Source organism: Maylandia zebra, linkage group LG14, assembly GCF_041146795.1.
Source record: "Maylandia zebra isolate NMK-2024a linkage group LG14, Mzebra_GT3a, whole genome shotgun sequence".
Classification (NCBI taxonomy): Eukaryota; Metazoa; Chordata; class Actinopteri; order Cichliformes; family Cichlidae; genus Maylandia; species Maylandia zebra.
Window position 1 is genome coordinate 31238715 of NC_135180.1, and position 22968 is coordinate 31261682.

The 22968-nt window shown below is 40.0% G+C and overlaps 2 protein-coding genes across 11 annotated transcripts in view; both read left to right on the top strand.

The window, feature by feature from the left end:
- The window catches only part of stard13b (StAR related lipid transfer domain containing 13b), a 63321-nt gene extending 52521 nt beyond the window's left edge, over positions 1-10800 (top strand). For 7 of the 9 annotated variants that reach the window (XM_004560600.6, XM_004560603.6, XM_076873347.1 and 4 more), the window contains 12 exons: positions 950-1031; positions 3329-3392; positions 5893-7256; positions 7354-7524; positions 7743-7902; positions 7991-8189; positions 8276-8489; positions 8922-9036; positions 9147-9368; positions 9464-9681; positions 9779-9955; positions 10097-10795. In XM_004560600.6, coding sequence (XP_004560657.3) covers positions 950-1031; positions 3329-3392; positions 5893-7256; positions 7354-7524; positions 7743-7902; positions 7991-8189; positions 8276-8489; positions 8922-9036; positions 9147-9368; positions 9464-9681; positions 9779-9955; positions 10097-10214 — 3104 coding nt within the window. In that variant the 3' untranslated portion in view covers positions 10215-10795. Of the gene's footprint in view, positions 1-949; positions 1032-3328; positions 3393-5892; positions 7257-7353; positions 7525-7742; positions 7903-7990; positions 8190-8275; positions 8490-8921; positions 9037-9146; positions 9369-9463; positions 9682-9778; positions 9956-10096 lie in introns of all 9 variants that reach the window. The other 2 variants (XM_012921642.5, XM_012921641.5) reach the window with 2 other exon arrangements.
- A 4090-nt stretch (positions 10801-14890) lies between these two features.
- nbeab (neurobeachin b) overlaps positions 14891-22968 on the top strand; it is a 210689-nt gene continuing 202611 nt past the window's right edge. Inside the window, exon 1 of one of the 2 annotated variants that reach the window (XM_076873355.1) lies at positions 14891-15482. In XM_076873355.1, the coding sequence (XP_076729470.1) occupies positions 15210-15482 (273 nt within the window). In that variant the 5' untranslated portion in view covers positions 14891-15209. The remainder of the gene's footprint in view (positions 15483-22968) is intronic. The other variant, XM_076873354.1, reaches the window with a different exon arrangement.

Genomic DNA, 22968 nt, shown 5'->3' on the forward strand with positions numbered 1-22968 from the left:
TTTTTTAAATTTTAGATCTGTTCCTAAATAGAACAGTGTTTTTGATTGAACATGGACTTGCAAGCTGATGAGTGAATAATGGTACACAGTGTTATCTGGTCTGCCCCCAACACTGTACACAAAACCATGTATTCATGAGCTGCATAGTGCGCCTCATTTACACCACTATTCTCAGGAAGCCTTGGAGCTTGAACCGCAGTCAGATCCCTAGACACAGCAACACAAGTGGAAAATTCAGCTGCTTTTAAAGGCTAATCTTTTCCAAGCTACGATTACTACATAAACATGTCTTCTGTGCTTAAAGACTAAAGTCATGGGACGAACTGGGTTTTATCAGAGCTTAAGGTAGCTATACTCCCTCAGATCTCTGCGCTGTGGCCAGACTTCTGATGTGCTGTGGTGCAATATATTTGTTTTCTGACAGTTTGTAGATAGTATGTGGACTTTGGCAATGAATGCAGACATTGCTGTTTGAGTGAATAATAAGTTAACATAATTTTAGTATGATATTGGGATTGTGTATTAGAAATTATCCCAGTGCTTGAAGCTTTTGCCATTTTTTTAAGTCCAGAATACAGTTTAACAGAATATTCGCCCAACTTTAAAATCAGACTGAGCAACCTCTGCTTTTTATAAGAATTCGACAACTTGACATGAATGCAGTGGAATGTTAGATTCATCCTCTTAAGTTATGTAAGAGGAAGCCCATACCCAGGGCAAGACGTAATGCTCACAAGTCTGAACGCTGTTATTTGAACAAATTCTGTCTCTGCTCATTAGCATCACATACAAAACAAGTTTAGTGGTCTCCCAGCTTTCAATGTAGTTCTGGAAAGAATGTGTTTTCCCCATCTCTCTATCCATTCATCATATCCAAGAACACTGCTAAAATGTCAGGGAGGAATTTGAACACTGCTTCTTTCTCCAACTTTTATTCTTTTTATTCCAGATTCGCAGTTTCCCATTGACATTACTCCTGTGAAAAGAGATCATGATTTTTTGGACAAAGATCTTGTGGAACCTCTGTGCAGGTAATGTCATGTCAGATATTTATAGCTAATCTTTGAAATAAAGTTGCAAACACTGAAGTGGAGCTATGTTAAAGGCCCTGTGAAGTTTGGCATGGAAGCACAACTTCCATGGAATGATGTGAAAAAAGTTTAAAAAGCTAAAAGCTGCAGACACAAATCCTGTATTTATACAACTGTTATTACATAAACTCGTTGGTTATCCCCTTTGGGATCGTGTCAGGAAGGGCATTCAGCTTAAAACTCTGCCAAATCAAACATGAAGCTACCCACTGTGGGGACCCCTATGTGGCAGTGATCAGCTGAAAGTAGCTTACTATGAAGTTTTTTCCCCACTTGGAGTTATGTTTATTATTTCATTTACTAAATCACTGCTTACAGACCTTCACCAGGTTGCACAGATATGGTGGTCCCCAAATGGACAAAATGAAAATTTTGGTTTAAAGTTGGTGTAAGCAACATGCTCTTTTCTACTGGATAAAATACTTCTATATTAACCTGATGTCCTTCTTGTTGTTTGTAAGTAATCTGAGAGATAAGAGAGTTTCCAGGCTTTAGAACACTTAGCCTGGGATTGGAGACTTTGGCTAGCATAAATTAGAACAACATCAGGTGGAAGGATATGGTTGTCTAATAGTGTGATTGACTCTTTTGAAGTCAGATCGGATCGTTGACCTATTTTTAGCACTGCAAGAGGATACGGCTGTTTTTAAATTTTTTTGGCCTTTTCCACATTTTATGCCTCTTGCAGCTTTATTAAATCCTTCACTTGCAAGAGCACTGATGAGACTCTTCTGCTGTTCATCTAACCCAACTGTGCATAAATACTGTATATGATTTCCTAGTTTGCCAGAGAGTGACTAAAAACGTACACTAAGCCAACAACTGGTGGTTATAATAACGTTCTTGTAGGGTGAGACAACGCATATACTTTTTCGAGCCAAGATGCAAACAGCACTCAGGCTACCAATGTAACTATAGCAACCATCCCAAGAGGAAAGCAGAAGGAACGTGAGGGGTGCCTTGCACAGCTCAATATGCTGTGACTCTAAACAACCCTAAAGAAACTCATCTGAATTCCAAACTAGCCACGGGATAAATACAACACAATTGGAAACAGTTCCACCTCTAACGTGATTGTTGTCCACGACGTTCCTCCATCTCTATGGTAACATTAGGATGGCTTTATTATCAGTTTTGCCACCACAGGCATGTGTGCAAAAATAAACAGCGGCCTTCATCTTGTGATTGAACTGAAGCAGATAGTTATTTTATGTGTGTGAGTTGCTCTCTGATCCTTCACTAAGCAGCCTCCTTTTTATAGTAACCACATTCAAAGCTCTTCTGGCCTGCGGAATAAAGGGCCCCCAGCTTAGAGATCCCCCTCTTCAGTGCTCCACTATCTACAGTAACAATCATGGGAACGTCTTGTTTAACTAACCCCTTCTGTAACACTGGAGAATGGTTAGAGGCCTTTTACTGACACAGAACAATACTGTCAGTCGGTTTAAAAAAAGCCTGTTAGCAGTATGTGGAGCTGTTAAAGCTTGTAATTATCTTACCGCACATTTGTTTCTTTGTCTAAAGCCAACACTCAGTTTAGCGGGAGTGTGTTTTCTTATGTCGTCATTTTTTCCATCTGCAGCGGTTGGTTCATTTTCAGCTCTTAGTGCCGTTGTACAGTGTACTGTAAATTCCAGTTGGCACACCCACAGACTCCTATAAACTGTAATCACTAAGGATACGCTCAAAGCCTTAGTTCGTGATGTTTATTAGAGATACTGAAAGCATTCACTGTTTCTTTTTATAAAACTACGCTAAGGAAATGTACATCAGTATTTATAAATAGATTATGATAAATGCAAAACCTACAGCTATATTGTCTATGCTTCATGTTAAGGACAGTCTTTCTAAATCACCATGCCAAGTTGAAGATCACATTTAAGACCTATATGTTAGCACGTACAGGGGAAAATTTTGAATGAATTTGATTAGGCAAAGTTGAACTAAAGTTCACGTTTGTCAGACTGCTACAGGCAGCCCTTCAAGCCACTATCACTTAGAGAACAGAGCAACTGACAATTACCGGTGTTCATTAGGTTTAGGATACTATTATATGGATAAATTCAGTTTCCCACTGGGTCTGGCTGTGCATCCAAACAGACACTGATCAGATTAACACTTAAACAACAAACAGAAGTGGATCTTTTTCTAGTCTGCTCATCTGGTGTTGATTACTACTGCTGCTTTCTTTTGTTTGCTTGGAACAGCTTTTCATCCTAAGGCTGTTTTTCTTTCAGGCGACTCCACACTTTAAATAAGTGTGCCTCTATGAAACTTGACGTGAATCTTCCAAAGAAGAAAGTAAGTGTTAAAGTCTTTTTACTTTTACAGTTGTGACAAGTATAATATAACATTAAATGCATTTTGGATTTGGGGAAAAAACAGCATCCTCCTTGAAGAGATATATTTTTAAAACACTTTATGACTCAATTGTAGGGGTGCAACGATACACAAAATTCACGGTTCGGTTCGGTTCGATCCTTGGTGTCACGGTTCGATATTTTTTCGATACAAAAAAAATGTTCATGCCTTTTTAATTTGTCATTTATTAAAATTATAAATATATATTTTAACTCAAAAGTACAGTTTTTAAATTTAACCCTAACCCTTGTGCGTGTTTTTTATTTTGACAGCGAATGCGCACCTGCGGACCACTTATGTGCAGCCCTGGTTATTTAGCTCGTCATATTGCAGCCACAGAAATTCTTTTGTCCATGAAACCATAAAGCTGCACTTTCTTTTTGCCTTATAGTCTGATTTGTCATAACTTCTCAGTTTTGTGGTAAGCTTTTCTTTGGCTGTCACTTCTTCACCCTGACCTGTCTTATTTGGCTCAGCAGAACTAAAATATATATCTGTCTGTGAAGGTTCTCAGTCATCCAGGTCATCGTAGTCAAATATAAATCCTGCTGCTTTTACACACGCACTCACATAAGCTCAGCGATTCTCTGCGCGATCAACCTCTCACATGTTTAAGCTTGCTGCAGGAGATTTCACTTGTCATGTTTGCATAGTAAGCTAACAATTAATAAGACTATGTCAGAGGAATTGGTGCACAAATTATCATCACTCACAGATCAGTGCTGTCATTGCAAAGTGAAAGCAAAAAAACAAGCGCAAATTCAAACGCGATTTCAATATGTCACATATTGACAGTGGCTCACCGATGCCAATGACATAATTACCCAGCTACATTTCTGAAAGAATGCAAAAGCATTGACATATATTTTTCCTTCCTGCAATAGCCCGACGGGCAGGGCAGAGATAGATTTTGGTAGCCCGACTGAAAAGATCGCTAGCCCCGGGACGTCGGGCTAGCGATATTGCGAGCCCTGTATCTGATTGAGGAATCACTCATCTTTGGAAAAAGAGAGTTTATTACAGAGAAATGGCTCTTTCCAAAGTAAAAGCTATACTATCCGCTTCTTCTGGGCTATATTCTCAGCAGCATATTAAACATATAAGGAGAATCATGTGCTAACAGCTGTCTAAATGACTCGGCTAAAGTTAGTAGCATGCTTGCTTGTTTTTTTTCTGCTTCCACTTGTCTTTGCACTAGGATGATGTCGGCGTAAATGTGCAGTCATATTCGTTGTGTTCCCACTAGTGCTTTCAGGTTAATCTCGTTGAAATGACCTTAACGCCACAACACGGCAAATCTCCGTTAACGAGCTACCGCCGATCGCCCCGTGCATGGGGCTAGACGGCCAACACCTTAACGAGCTAACTGCGCTAACACACTAGCTCCCACCCATGTAATTGAGCATTGCATGGCACATCCAACATACTGTTTTACTTTAGTGCATGACTCGCTTACCTTCAGGGTCATACGTCACATGAAAACCAAAATAATTCCAAACGCCAGATCTGAATGAGGGTGCGGGAGGTCCATGTTGTAAGGAGAGCTTAACTTCTGTCTCGCTAGCTTGCCCTGCGCTCTTCCTTCTGATGATGCTGTCTGTGTTGAGCGCTCAGTGAATCTGCGTTCGACTACTCCGCCTAGGCTGCACTGTCGACCCTAGGCGGAGTAGTCGAACGCAGATTCACTGAGCGCTCAACACAGACAGCATTGTCAGAAGGAAAGTTGATAAAATAAATTAAACATTTTGTATTGTTCGATACATATGCGTACCGAACCGAAAGCACTGTATCGAACGGTTCAATATCGATACGAATATCGTTGCACCCCTACTCAATTGGTAATATATTTATTTTTGCCACAACAATAGCCTTTTGTGTGCGACTCTCCACATAGTCTGGACTGCTTTGAGCTGTTATTCTTGGTTTGTAGCTCTTAATAGAAAAAAAATCTTTGAGTCTAATACCACAGTAGTTATCAGTAATTTTTAAGATGTTGAAAAGAAATGTTAATACATGCTTCAGCACAAATAGAACCTAACTTTATCTTTATATACAACTATTATTACATTCACAGTTATTACTTCTTATTTGTTCGGGCACTGGAATGTAGCCTTGTCTTGGCTGGTTGCATAATGGTATTAGTCCTTTGCAAACACATTTTCCTTTTATTGCCTGTAGCTATCCTTTGTGCTATAGATTTTGTGTGTTAGTACACACGTTTTAGCTTCCAGTGAAAAAATTTCACACACACACTACAAAGAGGTAAAATATGCAAATTATCCTTTGTGGAGTGTTTCTGCATCCATGGTCTTTTTGATTGTTATTCTTATTTCAGTGGATAGTTATTTACTACTGCAGTAACTTTCATGAGACCTAAATAGCAGCAGTTGCAGTTATATCTGCCAGAATAATTAGTGTAAAATAATCTTTCTTTTCCCAGAGTGAAGACTCTGATGAAGACGATCTGTTTGCTATTAGTGACAAATGGACCTTTGAGTGGAGCAGCCGGCGTTGGTCCAGGTTACAGGACATTGACAGTCTGCTGGGAAATCACAGAGAGGGTGAGCTCTCCAGAGATGGTGTGCCTCTGAGAACTACCACCAGCAGCGAGAGTGTTCTGACAGACCTCAGTGAGCCAGAGGTCTCTTCTTTGCACAGCGAGAGCAGCGGAGGCAGCGGTCATCGGGGCCTCAGCACAGAGGACTCTGACTGTTCTAACCGCACCTGCTCAGACACTGCAGCAATGCCAGACTCAACTTCTCTCACAATGCCTCACATCCCCAAAGAATTTGCTCACTTCAATTCACCATCTGACAAGCACAGCAAAACAACCCACTCTCGTGCCAAGGAGTTACTAAAGCGTATGGATACACTGAGCTCCCGAGGTACTCTGGGAAAAGGCCATAAGACGCTGGTAATCAGCTCTCCTGTGCTGCAGCAGAAGGCCCAGGCCCTGAAGAAATTGAGGTGTGAAGACATAATAAATGGAGATGGTGGAGCTCTGGAACCACCATGCAATAAAATTCTGCCATCCCACTCCAGTAGTGAGGGTAGCAGCCATTCTGGTGGCAGCACTGTCAGCACACCCAGCCTAAAAGAGCGTAAGCCTCACCGTGTTGACCATAAACGCAGCGGCATGTATTTGGAGGACATGGACATCTTCTCAGGATCCCAAATGAATAAAGTTGCAGAACAAAATCGTAGAAATGAATTTTGCTCTTATGAAAACCTCGTGGTCCACATTCCCAAAGACCACAAGCCAGGAACCTTCCCCAAAGCATTGTCCATAGAGAGCCTGTCCCCAACTGGTGGCGCCTCAATTAACTGGCACACTGGCAGCATGCACCTGGACTCCCCTTTAATTTCATGCAGAAAGGAAACACGGCCTGCCACCCAGTCCTCTTCCAGAGGTAGCCGCATCAGTGTGTACGATAATGTTCCTGGCTCGCATCTGTATGCCAGCACTGGAGACCTGATAGACCTGGAGAAAGAGGATCTGTTTCCACACCTGGATGATATCTTACTGCATGTCAATGGTCTACAACAGATAGTGGACCACTGGTCAAAAAATGTGTTACCTGGAGGCGAGGGGATAGTACAGATCGATGACGGGAAGGATGATACAGCAGGGCTTCAGTCCTCTAGTCAGATTACATTGGACTTTGAGGGAAATTCTGTCACGGAAAGCCAGATCGTGCCTAGTGATGGAGACAGAGACAAAGTATCACTTACAGAGACAGAATCTACAAGGCTCAGGGAAAGGAGGGACTCCGGTGTAGGTGCATCACTCACAAGACCTAATAGGTAAGACTGAACTGATAGAACTAAGCATTAAGAGTATGTTAAGATGAATAAAAGTTTACTCTATTTTCTTTGCTTTTTTAATCTCTTTTGGCATTAGGTTAAGATGGCCCAGCTTTCAGATATCTAATCGTCTAAGTCACTCAAGAGCATCCCTGCAGATCACAAACCAATCAGCAGGCCAGCTGAGTTTGTTACAAAAGTTTTCACTGTTGCGTTTGACTGCAATCATGGAGAAGTATTCCCTGACCAATAAACATGGCTGGACTTGGTAAGTCTAACGTATTCTCCCAACTACTTATGTTTGATTCCTATTTTCAATTTGGATTTTATTACAGTTCTTTGAACTGATAATCACTCTCAGTCATCAGTATTATTTATGTATGTATTTGTCCAAATCCTGATATACTGTATTGGCGTCCTTCATTGCCATCATCTTTCTTTAGTCTAAAGAGAATTTTTTAAAACATGTGCTAATGTCTCTCCTAGGTCTGTCCCAAAATTTATGAAGAGAATGAAGGTACCAGATTATAAGGATAAGAATGTGTTTGGAGTTCCTCTCATTGTGCATGTGCAGCGTTCAGGACAGCCCTTGCCCCTCGGCCTGCAGCAGGCCCTGCGGTACTTGAGGAGTCAGTGCCTTGACCAGGTCAGTGACAGTATACGATACTCTCACACTGCACATGCCTTTCATTTTCATATATGAAGTTTATGTGATATAACTGTTTTGCTTCCAGGTGGGTCTTTTTCGTAAATCAGGCGTGAAGTCTCGAATCCAAGCTCTGAGGCAGATGAATGAAAGTTCTCCAGAAAATGTAAATTATGAGGATCAGTCTGCCTATGATGTGGCTGATATGGTGAAGCAATTCTTCAGGGATTTACCTGAGCCCCTACTCACCAGCAAGCTGGGAGAGACCTTCCTCCATATTTACCAGTGTAAGTAAAGACTGCATTTTTATCTGTTATCACTACCTCTGCAAAGCACAAATGTTGTGTTCTAATCCTTTTATTCACCTGTGCAGATGTACCAAAGGACCAAAGATTGCAAGCTGTCCAGGCCGCCATCATGTTGATGTCTGATGAAAATCGAGAGGTACTGCAGACGCTGCTCTGTTTCCTTAGTGATGTCACTTCCTCTGTGGCGGAGAACCAGATGACACCTATGAATATTGCTGTGTGCCTGGCTCCGTCCCTCTTCCATCTCAACAAAATGAAGAAGGACAATCTATCACCAAGGTATTGTTTTCTTTTTTTCTTGTGTTACACTTAACTTGGTGTCTGTGGTTTTGGGTAACATTACCTGCCATTCTGTGTTTACAAAAATAATGATGAAGACATGCATACATTAACTCCTGCATGATTATCTTCCCCACAGCTCCATAAAGATCGCTATAAAGTGGGTTACAGATTTTACTCATCCCTCAGGGGTGCAGTAGATAACTCTCTTTCTGGGCCAGTTTTACCCCAGTTAAAGCTTAATGTTTTATGAGATCATGCTGTGTACAAACAAAGCAAAGCTCTCTAATTTAGCAAGTTGAAATTGTTGCTAAAGAGATCAAAGCGGTTTCCTGCAGAGCGGAAGAAGGGTTTATATACTGTTTCTTGTGGGGATGTTGACCTGAAGTCCCTGCTGGCCTAATAGGTTTTCTCTCCTCATATAATCTCCAGGGCCATGCATAAGAAGTATGCTACTGGCAGACCAGACCAGAAGGATCTGAATGAGAATTTAGCAGCGGCACAGGGCCTCGCTCACATGATCATAGAGTGCAACCGCCTCTTTGAGGTACGAGAACCTGTGTTTATTATGCAGTAAGAATTTAAAGCCTGGATGCAGTATCTAGTCTTGTTTTTATTTGCTGTGAGCCTTACCTTATGCTTTTATGCACCCATTAGATCCCTCATGAGATGGTTACTCAGTCGCGTAATTCCTACGTGGAGGCTGATTTGCATGCACCAACAATTGACGAGCTGTGCAAGCAGTCGGAAGATGAGGATGGAACATACCAAACACTTTTGGAGGGGAGACTTCAGAACCTGCTCAAAGAGGCCCGGGAAAAATCCAAATACTGGGTGTCGTGCAGCAGCTCTGATAACACAGAGCTCTATTATAAGAAGGTTAGTTTTCTAACCTAAACTTAAACCACTATCTTTATTTCAAAGATAGTGGTACATGAAAACAATCCTTTTTGTGTCTTATGTGTGTGATCCAGGTGGGAGATGGCAACCCTTTGAGACGTTGGAAAGTGTCTGTCGAGGTGGAAGCGCCGCCATCTGTGGTGTTGAACCGGGTGCTGCGAGAGCGCCACCTGTGGGATATGGACCTCCTTCAGTGGAAAGTGTGCGAGACACTGGACAGGCAAACAGAAGTGTTTCAGTATGTCCTGAGTCGCATGCCCCCTCATCCCAGCAGGGACTTTGTAGTTCTTAGGTGAGTGCTTAAGAAAACTCAGTGATCTCTTATTTTGGGAATAGCTCAAATTGTATTTCTTAAGATACCATAATCAGTCTCTTTCTGTGCATTCAAGGTCATGGAGGACAGACTTGCCCAAAGGTGCTTGCTCCCTGGTTTCTGTGTCTATAGAGCACGAAGACTGTCCTCCTTTAGGAGGGATAAGGGCTATAGTCCTGGAGTCTAACTACCTATTAGAGCCCTGTGGCTCAGGAAAGTCCAGACTAACTCACATCTGCAGAGTGGACATGAAGTAAGTCCTACAATGAGCTTTTACACAAGATTCTTTTAGAAAGTGCTATATAGAAAAGTTGTTCTCTTATGGTTTGAGCTGCATTTCTAAATATTTTGTGATGTATGCTATAGTATATTGAATATAGTGATTTGATTTCAGGGGACGGACTCCAGACTGGTACAACAAAGCCTTCGGCCACCTTTGTGCTGCAGAAGCTGCCCGAATCCGCAACTCCTTTCAGCCACTAATCACAGACGGCCCAGAGACCAAAATCTGAAATTCTTTGCTGCTTGTGTCTGCTCAGCCTTGAGATCAACATTGAGCCTTTGAGTCATTGCTAACAGCCACAAAAAGTAGAGACGGGGCTCCAGAACGAAAGCACAGTTTATTGTTTGTTTGTCTGAATGCAAAATGCTCTGATAATAACTTATGGCTCCTCTGAAATTGCACAATTTTAAAAGAGGACATCTTATAGGTGCTGAGCATAATTCTTCATTGGGAAATTAATTATCCTGCCAATATCATTGACATTTATGACTATTTTATTTACCTTCATGTTTCTAAAACTGTATGTTATAATAATTATCTTTAATAATATTATTGTATTATTGTTTCTACAATGTCTAGGACATTCGAGCTCTGAAATGCTTCTGGGAAGCATATATTTGTTTGTTTCAGATTTAAAGCTATAATTATTATGATGTACACTCAAGTGTATATATGTGTGTCTGTGTGTGTGTGTGTGTGTGAATATACTGTAAATTAAATAGAATGTATATTTTGTGTATATATATATATATATATATATATATATATATATATATATATATATATATATATATATATATATATATGAAGGGGTAATGAGTACATATGTTAATTTTCCATATATTAATTAACCCTCTGATGCATAGTGGTCACTGGAGTGGACAGCTACTAAAACGTACATATCTCTTTAATGCATTGGTTTCTATGGTGGAACTGCATATTAGCCTTTAGAGTGCTCTCTGCTGCCATGCTCCATTGAGGTCAATTCAGTGTTCAGTTAGTGCAACTGCAAGTAAATTTCCTCTGAATCAAAGATGGCAGACAAACTGTCACCCCTGCCGACCACTGCTGGCATATCCTGTCAATCCTTCTATGCTAAAAGAGCCCAACAGGTAAAAAAAATATGATGATATGCAGTAACATCTAGGGAAGGATATTATCTGTTTGGAATAAGAAATTGTTATGTCTAATATGTAGAAAACTACGATTAACCATGTGTCCACTGTAGTGGACATCATGCATTACCCACTATATTTTTTTAACATAAGTCATAAATTGTCTCACTGTTTTTTGGGACTGTTTTGGTTATAAGTAAGCATATAATTGTTACATTTATAAGCTACTCATTTAAAATATATATTTCTGTGCAGATCAGCTGTAGTTTGAGTTACTATAATAATTATTTTATCATATGTTGTAGACTTCAAATGCAGCAAAGAATAAGGCAGCGTACAGAATAGTCCAGGAAATTCCATCCAGCTCCAGTGATGATGATTTCATTGATGAGTGCAGTGATGATGAGTTCAGTGATAAGTCCAGTGATGATGAGAGTGGCTGCCAGAGCAGAACAGAGACATAGGAACTACGGACAGCCTAGGTGTGATGAACACAGAAGTGTTTGGAGATGCAGAGACTAAGATGTCAGTTTGTGTTTTCTTCCAGCATGCTACTAAGGGCTTGGTAATACTGTCCTGCATCGTTATAGAACTGTGTAGACTCAAAAATGTTTCTCTTGTTGGAGATAGTTTGCCATATTCAGGTGTAGGATTCACAGCTAGGACTGTTGATTGGTTTTGTTATTTACGTCTAAACATTGGGGCCTTATGAGTTGAAAGTTCCAAAAAAATTGCTGAGATGTTTTTCAAAGGATACAAGCAAACAAGTGTTTGTATATTTACAATAGAACACAAGGTAATTAATTTTTATAGTAAATTCACAGTATTTCATGCTAAGTGCTCAGGCGCATGTAGTCCACTGGAGTGGACAAGTTTATAACTTTATAAAAAAACATATTTTTGGGAAAAAAAGAGTTGAACATTTTTTTTCATGTCCTGAGAAGAATAAAAGCACTTAAGAAAAAAATCTTGACCAAGGCTTTCATAATTCATGCATCAGAGGGTTAATTTTTCTGTGTGAACCGTTCTGTCAAACACATGGTACAAAATTGTAAGCTGGTTTTACTTTGCTCCTTTATTGCCATTTTGAAATGGATGTAACTGTAATAAACGTTGACCTTCAGTGGTTGTGAAGAAGGTGACTTAAGGTTTGACTTGATCATACCTGCTTTAGGGTACTGGATTGTGCAGTCAGGTCCAAAAATTTCTTTTTTTAAAAAAAAAAATAAAACCATGAAAATGATGAAATGCTTTGTGTGCTGATTCCTAATTGTATTATCTGATTCTAAAAATAAGTAAAAATTTAAACAGTATTTTTGGGAGTATGTGAACTCGATTAATCCTCAAAAGAAGCTAAGAACTTGTTACAGACGTTTAAGAGGTGTCAGAAATTCTCATTTAAAAATACTTAAATATTTTTAAATACAAAAGTTCATACACCGAGCAAGAAAATACACTTCACTCTGATTTGGAATGAGCGGGACCTCTGCTGGCTTTTTACAAAACTCATGTGACTCGAAATAGTGCACAGAGGATGGCTTATCTGAAATTGATTGCTTTTCTAATGCCACCTCAATAGTGGTTGAAAAAGCTAATAAAGACTGTTTTATTATTCTCTGGCTTTTTTCTTCCAAACTACATGGTAACTATATGGTAACTTGCAAATGTACTGTTTATAAGATTGGGGAAACCTGCAGTCAGCTGAGACTGAAGAAGTAACTTGGATGAGTGACGAAACGTTTCTCCCACTGAAACCGCTATGTCCAGATGAACAGAATCAACTTTTGGAGATTTACTTACCTGAATGATTGAGAATACATCAAGACATATATGGTAACTTGGGTTAAACTAGGAAAACGGTCAGTTTCTGCCACTAGATGGCTCCTCTATTTGCAGATTGATGATCTTTATCAATGATTTTTACAGTGGCAGCTTTTATTTTTCCTCTTAATGATCTTGCCATCGGTACATTTATTTATTTTAGCACGTTGAGAACATATCACCATACATATATAATACATTTTTGATGGCAGTCTAGGTTTTTGTATGCCATTTATGTACATGCCGTTGGTGTGTGTAGACCAAGCCTCCTTCACTGATCTCAGTTCAACACTAGCAGTGTTTGTGTCTCAGTTACATTGATTCAGTGACCCGTTGATATGCAGAGACAAAACATTAGAAAAAATAAAATAGAATATATGTATGCCTTATACAATGCATTCTACAAACTAAGCCACTATGCGAAGATATAGCAAGAGAAAAATAGAACGCGAGAAACGTGAGTAAAAACAATGTCATTCAACAAACTTCTACATTTCATTCGCAGGTGAACTGGCAAATATTACATTGTGGATCATTTTGCGGTGGTTTATCACAAAATACATCAAAATTACACAATGGTAGTCATGATAGGCACAGCAGTAAAAACTGACACGACTCTTTTGAAGCCATGCTGACACAGATCTGTTTAATGAGCTCTTGAAAGGCACGCTCAGCTTCCGACTGTCAGAAAGGAAGATTGACAGAATTGTCCCAAGCTGTCAGTGCCAGCCTGTTTTATATAAATGCTGGAAACTGATTTTTTGATTATTATCTTTTTTAAAAACAAACAAACAAAACAGATGTTTGTGCACAGAAACGTTCTCTAAAATGTATCTATATGTATGGGATTACATCTATCCATCTATTCATTTTTCTTTCTTTTATAAAAAAAACAAATAAGTGGAAAATGCCCTAACAGTGTATCTTTTAGTCATTGCTCTGTGAGAAATAAGGGCATGTAAAAGATATTGGAGAAGTCAGCCCTCTTAATTGTCTCATAAAACATTTAAGGTGGGGGGGGAGTGGCAGAAATGCTGCATAGTATAATTACACTGTCCATTCGATTGTGTGTCCACAAGACGACTGCTCCCTAATTCAGTAGGAAAGTTAAGAGAAACCCTGTCTCAGTATTAGTATTCATCCTAATGTAATTAAATTTATATTGCCTTGCATAAAAGACTATCCAAGGTCACATTTGTCCTTCATGAACTATGCCACACCTGGCGCTCTATAACGAAACGACCATACATTTTTGTGAGAAAGATAATAATAATTGTCAGCTACAATACAGACATTTACAAGTGTACATGTGCAGTGCTGATTAACCTTTCACGAATATGTAAATAAAAGCAACAGTGAGTTATTTGGTAATTCTCGTTTTTGATAGGAGTACAGGTATCTTTAGCAAGCTGGTATATGCGCATAATATCATTGGTCAGGTATTATATTCAGGTGTACCAACTCATCACTGAATACAGTAAATACAGTTTGGTGCACCAACAATGGAAGTCATCTGTAATGTTCGGCTCTGGCTCTGCTTTTAATGCGAATATTTCCACCACATATGGTTTTCTTTTCTTTTTATCCCGTCCATTTCTATTTTACTCAGTGTTGATTTCATATTATTTTACTTTATTTTACATATAATTGTTTTCTATTTTCCAATGACAACTTTTCTCATACCTAAGTTACTAAATTAGCATCTCTAATAAAAAATAGATAAATCTCTAACCTTCACCGGTAAAATCTAATTTTGACTTAAGGAAATGAGAAACCTGTTGAAATTCATTACCCATCAGGATAACACGGTCTATTTTTTCTGTCTACATTAAGTGTCTGTCTAAAGTTATTGAAGCCAGCCGGTCTTGGCTGTTCCAGCCCACGCCGCGGAGAACGCGGCGAAGCGACACGTCTCCGGTATCTCAGACAACGCAGGCGTAGTGAGCGAGACGACAGGTAGGGGGCGGCAACATGGCGGTAACGGCAGCACAGCCACTGAACAGCGCACATCCTGAGAGCGGCACAATCACACACAGCTTTGTGTGTTCATCGCAGGTCTGTCAGCTCGGTAAACTGCCCGGCACCGATTTCACACAGGACCTACTGACCAGAACTCCCCAGAGTGGATTTCACTGAAAGAGAGTGATTTCTTTTTTGGTGTTTTGCTTTTTTTGTTTTTTTTCTCGAGTGTTTATTTCATTTTTTTTCGTGATGCTCCAGAACAGTGATTAAGTATATTGCAGAGATAAAGCGTAACAGCTCCTGAAAAGCTCCCGCTTTGGCTGGAAATGACAAGCGGTAGACCGGTGACAATGCCGGGCTCGCTGTCGCTCTCGGACCGACAACCTCCTCCAGGTCACGGGCAACACGCGGCTGCAGTCTCCGCTGCGGCCGGTGAGACTGTGATGATGTCCGGATCAGGTTCAGTGGTCCTCCCGGCTGGGATTATGAATCCATCGGTTCCTATCCGGAATATCAAGATGAAATTTGCCGTTCTTACCGGACTGATCCAGGCTGGAGAGGTTAGCAACCGGGATATTGTTGAAACGGTGCTGAATCTGGTAAGCAAACATTTTACCTATCACTTTGTGACTGGACATTACTGCACAAACCCCAAATCATCACTGGTGTTCAGTGGCAACTAATAGAATATAACGTGCATGTAACAAAATAATATTTATTTATTTATTTTTTACATCGAGCGGGGGGAAATAATAATTACATTATTTACAGCATTAATATGAGCAGCTGCCCCAGGATATGGGAGAGTATACAGCAGTGAACAGTTAAAAGTCACACATGTACACATACAGATAAGGAAGGAGGAGGTGGAGGTAAGAACACAAAGCCATAGCTCAAGTTTTCTAAGAAGTCCCACAAAGTCCCAGCTTCCCTTGTGTTTTCCTGCAAATCAAGCAGAGTCATTGCAGGTGAAGTGCATCACTTGCTGGGATTTAAAGGGCAATGTCAAGTGGTATTCATGTTAAAGTAAAATATGAGCCCATGCAGGAAGGCAATTGCTTCTTATAAGTGTGGGAAAATTTCAGGGATAGACCTGGCAACTGCAGGGGAGCTATTCTCACGGAGCCCAGACTTACTATAGCCCTGCTTTGTGATGTGATCAGTGTAGCTCCCCAGCAGCGTGTTAAAGATATAGATTCTGCACTTAATTAAAATGTGGTATCTTGTGGTAGTATGATAGTCACCACCCTCTGCCCATATACATTTACTGTTACCTGTAGAACATTTTGTTTCACTGCTGCTTCTAAAAAAGTAAGAATGAATGATTTCAGCACAATGTGTTTGAGAATTTGAACCCATATATGACCAGGCTAACCAAGTGAAACCAGTTTGCTGTCCTGGTGTATAAATAGACTGTGTAGGCAGTTAATACCTTTTTGCTTTGACCATCTGCAGGAGTACTGCACAGCCTGTTTGCAGAAGTTTGCCTCTCCTTGTTAGCACACTAGAGATTAATTACGACCTGTTCTGGCACAACAGAGATCCACTTTGTGGAGCAGGACAAATTGTAGCCTTTGGCATGTTCAGGCATGAGAGAAGTACTGCAATAGCTGGAGTCTCTGACACCTTGCCCCCTCACACTTTGCAGCGCTTTTTTCACAGGAAATGTGCACACCAGACAAGGAATAACACTGCAGCCTCTTGGTTTATTCTCTTGACCTACTGAATACAAAGTGTTAATGTCACAGCTTCCCCTTTCTCCCTGTGCTCATTTAGTTTCAGTTATTTGTAATGTACAGTAAGATGCATTTTTATCAAATCATTTTCCAGCCTCATCTGTTCTCAATTTGTTTTGAATGATGAATTTAATTAACTGGGGTAATTCGTGGTCTGCTCTGGTTAGGCATTTTGGGTATCAGTCAGTTTGATCCTGCTTGATTTTTTTTTTTATAGCGCAAACAAAATAATGTCCCTGCAAACACACAAAAAAGACATAAACTTAGACCGTAATTGTTATTCTGTCTCCCTGTTTATATATCCAAAAAGTGTGTATGGCTCTCACTAGTCAGGGAAAATGGTGAAAACATTTATATTTATCCTTACAAGATCAGGCTGGGGGTTTTTTTTTTTGTTTTTTTTTTTGAGTGTACAGTATTTGGGCATTCTGAGGAATCCTTAAGTTTGCCTCACGGGATCCAGCTGTAGAGTAATAAAATATTAATGTTTTTCTCATTCTCTAAGGAAACTGTTCAGAAAATTGTGGTTTAAGGATACCAGCTCGAACATCTGTCATGTAAACATTTTATTCTGTTTTCTACTCCAGATGTGCAGTTTATGACCATTTTTTGGAACCTGTCTCTCTGATGAGTTTCTCCAAGTTAATAATTAGCACCAAGAATAAATAATTTAACGATTCTCTGATTGAAGAAAGTCAGGTATGCTCTAATGGATCATACGTTGAACATTGGTACTCAAACAAGATACCTTGACCTATGGATACAGGCTTCCAAGCACATAATTATCATGACCCTGACACCATGGCTTCCCATGTAGTGCCAATAACTGGTTGATATTAACACCAAAAGATGACACTGTCATGTCAGGTCAGAGTTATCACAAGGCTTACTTGCTCATGCTCATTCCGCTCCATGATAGAGAGGCTGCTATTGTTTTCACCTTGTGAATGTGTGTGTGTGTGTGTGTGTGTGTCATGGAGATACTGTCATGGGAACTAACTCAGCAGCTGAGTGCTTTGGCAGGTGTTTATGTATCTGTTTATGGACAGATTGTGTTCATGTGATTGCAGTAACTGTGTGTAGTTAAGCTCAAAATGAAGGGCAGGTTGAAAATGGATTTGTCTACAAAGTATTGATGTAATGTAGTAATGACTACAGAGTACTTGTGGACTGGAACACTGACATGTTGATAAAGGATTCTCGTTACCACGGGATGTATTAAAGGAGCAAGGAGGCAAGATGGAAGAACTGATTTAGTATGATTCTATAGTATTGATGCTGCTGTCACAGGTAAACAAATTTGTGTAGATGCTAATTTTATTTGGTCGGAACCACATTTTTTAAAGAAAAAGAAACTGCTAACGTAGGGTGGTGATGCGTAAAATAATTTATTAATGCCTCACCTTGTTGGCCAGTGGTCTATAAAAGGGTTGTGAAATCTTACATTAGTTGTCAAAAATAGGAGTTTAATAATAAATTTCTAGAAAAATCTTGCCTGTACAGTGTTCCCTTAAGGCCACACTAAGGTCTGTTACTTAGTCCTCGCGAGTATGACTTGTCTTGACTGTCTTGCCAGCTTAGGTAGAAATGGCACTAACATTCTTAAAAGAGAAATTGAAGGCAAGCTTTTTGTACACTCGCCAGCCAGTTTATTATATACAGGGTTGGACCCCCTTCTGCCTACAAAACTGCCTTAATTCGCTGTTAAGCAGGCACCAGGAGACACTGTGTTCATGAAAGGATGGAAATTGTCAGTGACACTCAGGGTGCCTGTGGTATTTAAACAATGCTCAGTTGGTACTAAGGGGTCCAGAATTGTTAATAAAACCCCCCTTATACCATTAAACATATGTCTTTAATCTCAATGTTGCAGCAGGCTCATAAGATCAGGCAGCATTTTTCCAATCTTCTGTTGTCCAATGTTGGTGAGCCACAGTGTATTATAACCTGTTTCCTGTTCTTAGCTGACAGGAGTGGCACCCGCTGTGGTGTTTTGGTGATGTAGCCCATCTGCTTCAAGGTTTGATGTTCAATTTAATTGAATTAAACTGTGTGTTCAGAGGTTCTCTTCTGTAAACCTTTGAGTTACTATTGCCTTCTTATCAGCTCAAAGCAGTATGGCCATCTGTGATTCTGACCTCTAATATTAACCAGTGTTTTTTATCTTTTCTGGACCATTCTCTGTAAACCATTGTGATGCTCAACATGAAATTCAGCATGATTTGATCATATCCATATGTCTAAATGCATTGAATTGCTACTACGTGTTTGGCTGATAAGATATTTGGATTATGAACAGCTGAATTGGTGTACCTAATTAATTGGCAAGTGAGTTTATACCCTTGATGTTTTCTTGATTACACGGTCAACATACAAATGAGTTATTTTCATGAGCTTATTTGCAAATGCTGCTAGAATTATCCTTATGACAAGTGCAGTGATGCATATTGGCCTATGGTTGATTGATTATTTCAGATAACAAAATACTCTAGAGCTCAGTTTCACTGAATGAGAACCATCTTTGTTTTATCTTTAATTTATAGTGAAAGCCAAATTAGTCAAGATGCTGCCATACTGAATAAAGGTGAAGAAACTGGAGAGTTGACATACTTAAACAACGAGTGCTTTGCACCAGAAGGCTCTGGAGCTTAAACATTTGTCTGCACTAAATTGGTATTTGTAATTTTAAAACTGGTTTTCTTTGTGATGTGTTCACTGATTGTCGACAGCAGTCAACAAGGGGTAAACACTGCAGTTGTGTAGTGCAGCTTGTCTCCTCAAAATGAAGTTTCTGTGTTACTAAATTGTTTACAGAGTGAAGTAATTGCTATCTAGAATTTTGGGCTTTTCCTTTTTGTGGGAATGAAGCACTTTTTGTACCTGGCCAGAGTGTGACGACCGAAGGGTTCGGCTGTTTTCCATACAACCTGTGTTTCTCTTCTAGGTAATTGGTGGGTTAAGGTGACCCAATTTAGCATGCAGCACACATGAGCCTGAGGACTCAGGGTTCCATCAATCAGCCCATCCAGAATTTTTTGAGGGCCTCTTTTTCTTGTCCTCTCCTCTCCCTCTGTCAGCCAGCTGAAAGCGCACTCAGACATTGCCTGGACACTGATGTGCTGACAACAACTGATAGTAGTCTTTGGTTCCATTTTTTTAGTTAATTTAACTATTTAACAGCATCTTACAACTATGTGTCATCTCCTTCTTTTTGTCACATACGTTGAATTGGATTGTGACAAACGGGGGCTTGTCTAAGAGTTCGAAAACCCACTTGTAAGATTAAAGTTTTTGGTCTGCTAAATGCTTAGCTGAGCTGAAATGCTTCTTTAGTACAGTCAGAAGTAGTTTTGTATTTAGTATCATGAACAACACAACACAAGATGGTGTTAGTTTCAATCGATTACCTTGATTAACTTTGAGTGACTTCTGATTGATGTTAGAAGATTAGTCCCCATTTCTTTTGGCCTCAAACCAAGTGTCTTTGTCTTATTGCATGAATCTAGCCATGCGTTTATCAGTGTGACAGCTCTCTTAAAGTCTTGCCACAGAATTTATAATTGTACTGTCATGAACTTCAGCATTTAACATGTTAACTGAGGCTTTTAGAGTCTCAGATCATGTGCTTGGGTTTTTTGCTGTTTCTCTGAGCCTTTCACAGTCTGACCTTGGAATGAATTTGCTGTGATGTCCACTCATGGGAAGATTGTGTTAACACACCTGACTTCTCCAGACCAGCGAACTGATTTTTATAGAGGTGGTTACATTTGCTGATGATCAGTTAATCAAGTGCATTTGATTAGCAGCCCCTGGCTTCTTCCAATCCTCTTAATTCCTCTGGAAGCAGTGCACCTAATTTTTAACAGAATTGCCTAGAGTCCTGTGAAAACTGTCTTTTTCACACGACTGTGTGTCGTGGCTAAGCCGAGGGCAACCGGTGTCCCATCTGTGATAGAGTTACAAGGCATGAATGTACCTTACAATAAAAGGCAAAGCGTATGGCAGTTTTAGGAGAATCATGGAGCGACATTGTTTGAAGTTGATCTTTCTCACATGATGTCACAGTTTCACTACTGGAAATACTTCGTGTCTGATCCAGGAGGCAGGGCACATGGTATATACTTACTCACAGTGAATTCTCCAGACATTGTAATAGGGAGCTGGCAAGTTAAAGACCATTTCATGTCTGATCCAGACACTCAGACTTCTGCATTCTATCATACAGATCCAAGTTCAGGGCTGTACTGTATGTGCGAAAACCTCTTGTAGGAGCCCTAATTGGTTACTTATAGCTGTTCTGTCCACAGTCCAAACATTTAGCCGTAATGAATACTTTAAATATCTAATATTTGTAGGTGTGGGCAGCAGTGGCCAGGGTGATGTACCAATCATCCATTCAGAGTGTTTTTGCTCTCTGCCAGCTGAACTTTTAGATAGGCTTAAGCCCCACAAATGTAATGAAATATACAGAGCATAATGAGAATGTTCTGTATATTTCATCTAAGTGATTGATCGAACAGCTTGGAGCAGCACCAGTCTGACACGTTCTTTGAGCATTGTTTCACTATATATGTTAACAAGTTAACTGAATAAGAGTTAAATAGCTTTCCCCCCACATGACCCTAAAACAAAATCTTGTTTGTGCAATAGAGTAATTGAATGAGCAAAACACTGAGATGGTACTGTTTTGTGCCACCATCCCTTATCAGACCTAATTAAAGAGAGATGTCATTAATCTTTCATGTATAGCCAGCCTCAAATGAAAGCTGTAATTAAGATAATGTAGTAGAAAACAGGTTGTGGAGTTCTGCCTTCAAGGTTGATGTAATTCCGTAGGAATTAAATGGTGTAACAAAGGCGAGCTTGAACCCTGCGATTTTTACATTGGGATAGCTTGTCTTTTGTGCATTGCTGTATATTAGTTGTGTCAGTATAATAAGATCTCTTAATTCCAAAGACTCCAAAGGTGTTCAGCTTTGAGAGGGGGCAGTGGTGCTCATCAATCTGCGATCTGCACCTTACTGATCCGTAAGGCCAGCAATGTTGTGGGGATGGAGCTGGACTCCCTCAAGGTGGTGTCGGAGAGGCGGATGCTGTCCAAGATAAAGACAATGTTGGATAACACCTCCCACCCACTCCATGACATGTTGGTCAGTCACAGGAGCTCGTTCAGTGAGAGACTGAGATTACCGAAAAGCACCACTGAACGACACAGGAAATCATTCCTGCCTGTGGCCATCTCCCTGTACAACGCATCCACTTAACACACTGTTTGCTGCTACAACTACACATGTTTCTTTTCCAAATATTTATTTATAAGTGACTTATGTATGTATGTATGTATATATATGTATATATTGTACTATTCTTAGTTAGCGTATTGTCTGTCTTGTCTTAATGTTGGTTTAAAATGGAGCACTGTAACAAAAAATAATTTCCCCCAGGGATCAATAAAGTATTCTGATTCTGATTCTGATTCTGATTCTGATTAAAACCATCCATCCATTCGCTTCCACTTCTCCTTTTCAGGGTCGCGGGGGGCGCTGGAGCTGATCCCAGCTGTCATAGGGCGAGAGGCGGGGTACACCCTGGACAGGTTGCCAGTCTGTCGCAGGGCCAACACACAGGGACAGACAACCATTCGCACTCACATTCAGTCGCACATTCACACCTAATGGCAATTTGGATTTTTCCAATTAACCTATCCCCACAAGCTGCATGTCTTTGGACGGTGGGAGGAAGCCGGAGTACCCGGAGGGAACCCACGCAAACACGGGGAGAACATGCAAACTCCACACAGAAAGACCCCGGCCTGATGTTGGAATTGAACTCAGGAACTTCTTGCTGTGCGGCAACAGTGCTAACCACCGTGCTGCCTAGCTGTTTTAAAGTATACTTTAAAACCAAACATGATATTACTGGTGCAGTGGTAAAGGTATACTTGGCCCAAGTTTTCTCTGGTTATTGAGACCTTGGTAGATTCTGGTTCTGTTCTGCAAATTATCTTTGTTTCTTCTCTTATACTGATTGTTGATTTTCACTGTAAAAAAAAAAAAAAAGGCATATTTTACTTTGTTTCAATGTCACGGAAGAAAAAACGAAAGGTGGACCCTTTTTACAATATGTAAATCACAGCAAAAACAAAAAAGGAAGACTTTCAGTCTCCTTCTGTTCTGTGAAGGCGGGAGAAGCTGGAAATGTTATAATTTAAAACCAACATGTAAGCAACCAAGTAAACACACAAACAAAAAAACAGGGAATCAGACAATTTAAAATAAAGCTCACTTGCCATCAAGAGACATTCAATATATATGAAAATTGATAATGGATGAAAGACAAGTGCTGAGAC